Here is a 416-nt window from a genome sequence, read left to right as displayed (position 1 = left end):
TCATTAGTCCCGGTGTCCCGATCCCGACCAGTAGCCAGGCTGATGTAGGCCGCTGCTCCGCATTTGCCCTTGCCCATTAGCACCTGGACATCGCTGCTGGAGGTCGAGGCCATCCTGATCTCGGTTGTCTACCTTAGAAGAGGACGTCGTCGTCGTCGTCGTCGTTCACGATCTCCTTATATAAAGCCGCTCGAGACTTTTATTTATTTTCGAAGCAGGGAAGGCCCGCGGAGACCAGGACCAAGCGCTTGGTCAGTGGCCCCATATCAGCAGCGGGAGAACGCGTCTCCTTCCGATTCGGAATGTGCCGTAGTCGCCGTCGTCATCGTGGCCGCGGCCGACGGCATGACGAAATCGGCGACTCCGAGCTCGAGCTCCCCCGTTAACGTTAACTGACGTTAACGGCGCTACTATCC

The 416-nt window shown here is 58.2% G+C and overlaps 1 protein-coding gene across 1 annotated transcript in view; it reads right to left on the bottom strand.

The window, feature by feature from the left end:
• Positions 1-113, bottom strand: part of Ubr3 (Ubr3 ubiquitin ligase) — a 28186-nt gene extending 28073 nt beyond the window's left edge. The window contains 2 exon segments of the mRNA XM_018446367.1: positions 1-20; positions 22-113. The exon segment at positions 1-20 is cut by the window's left edge and continues 120 nt beyond it. Coding sequence (XP_018301869.1) covers positions 1-20; positions 22-113 — 112 coding nt within the window.
• Between the last annotated feature and the right edge of the window lie 303 nt (positions 114-416).

The sequence above is a fragment of the Mycetomoellerius zeteki genome, unplaced genomic scaffold, assembly GCF_001594055.1.
Source record: "Mycetomoellerius zeteki isolate Tzet28-1 unplaced genomic scaffold, Tzet1.0 scaffold1817, whole genome shotgun sequence".
Classification (NCBI taxonomy): domain Eukaryota; kingdom Metazoa; phylum Arthropoda; class Insecta; order Hymenoptera; family Formicidae; genus Mycetomoellerius; species Mycetomoellerius zeteki.
The sequence above is the reverse complement of the archived record's forward strand: the minus strand, read 5'-3'. Positions and strand labels throughout refer to the sequence as shown.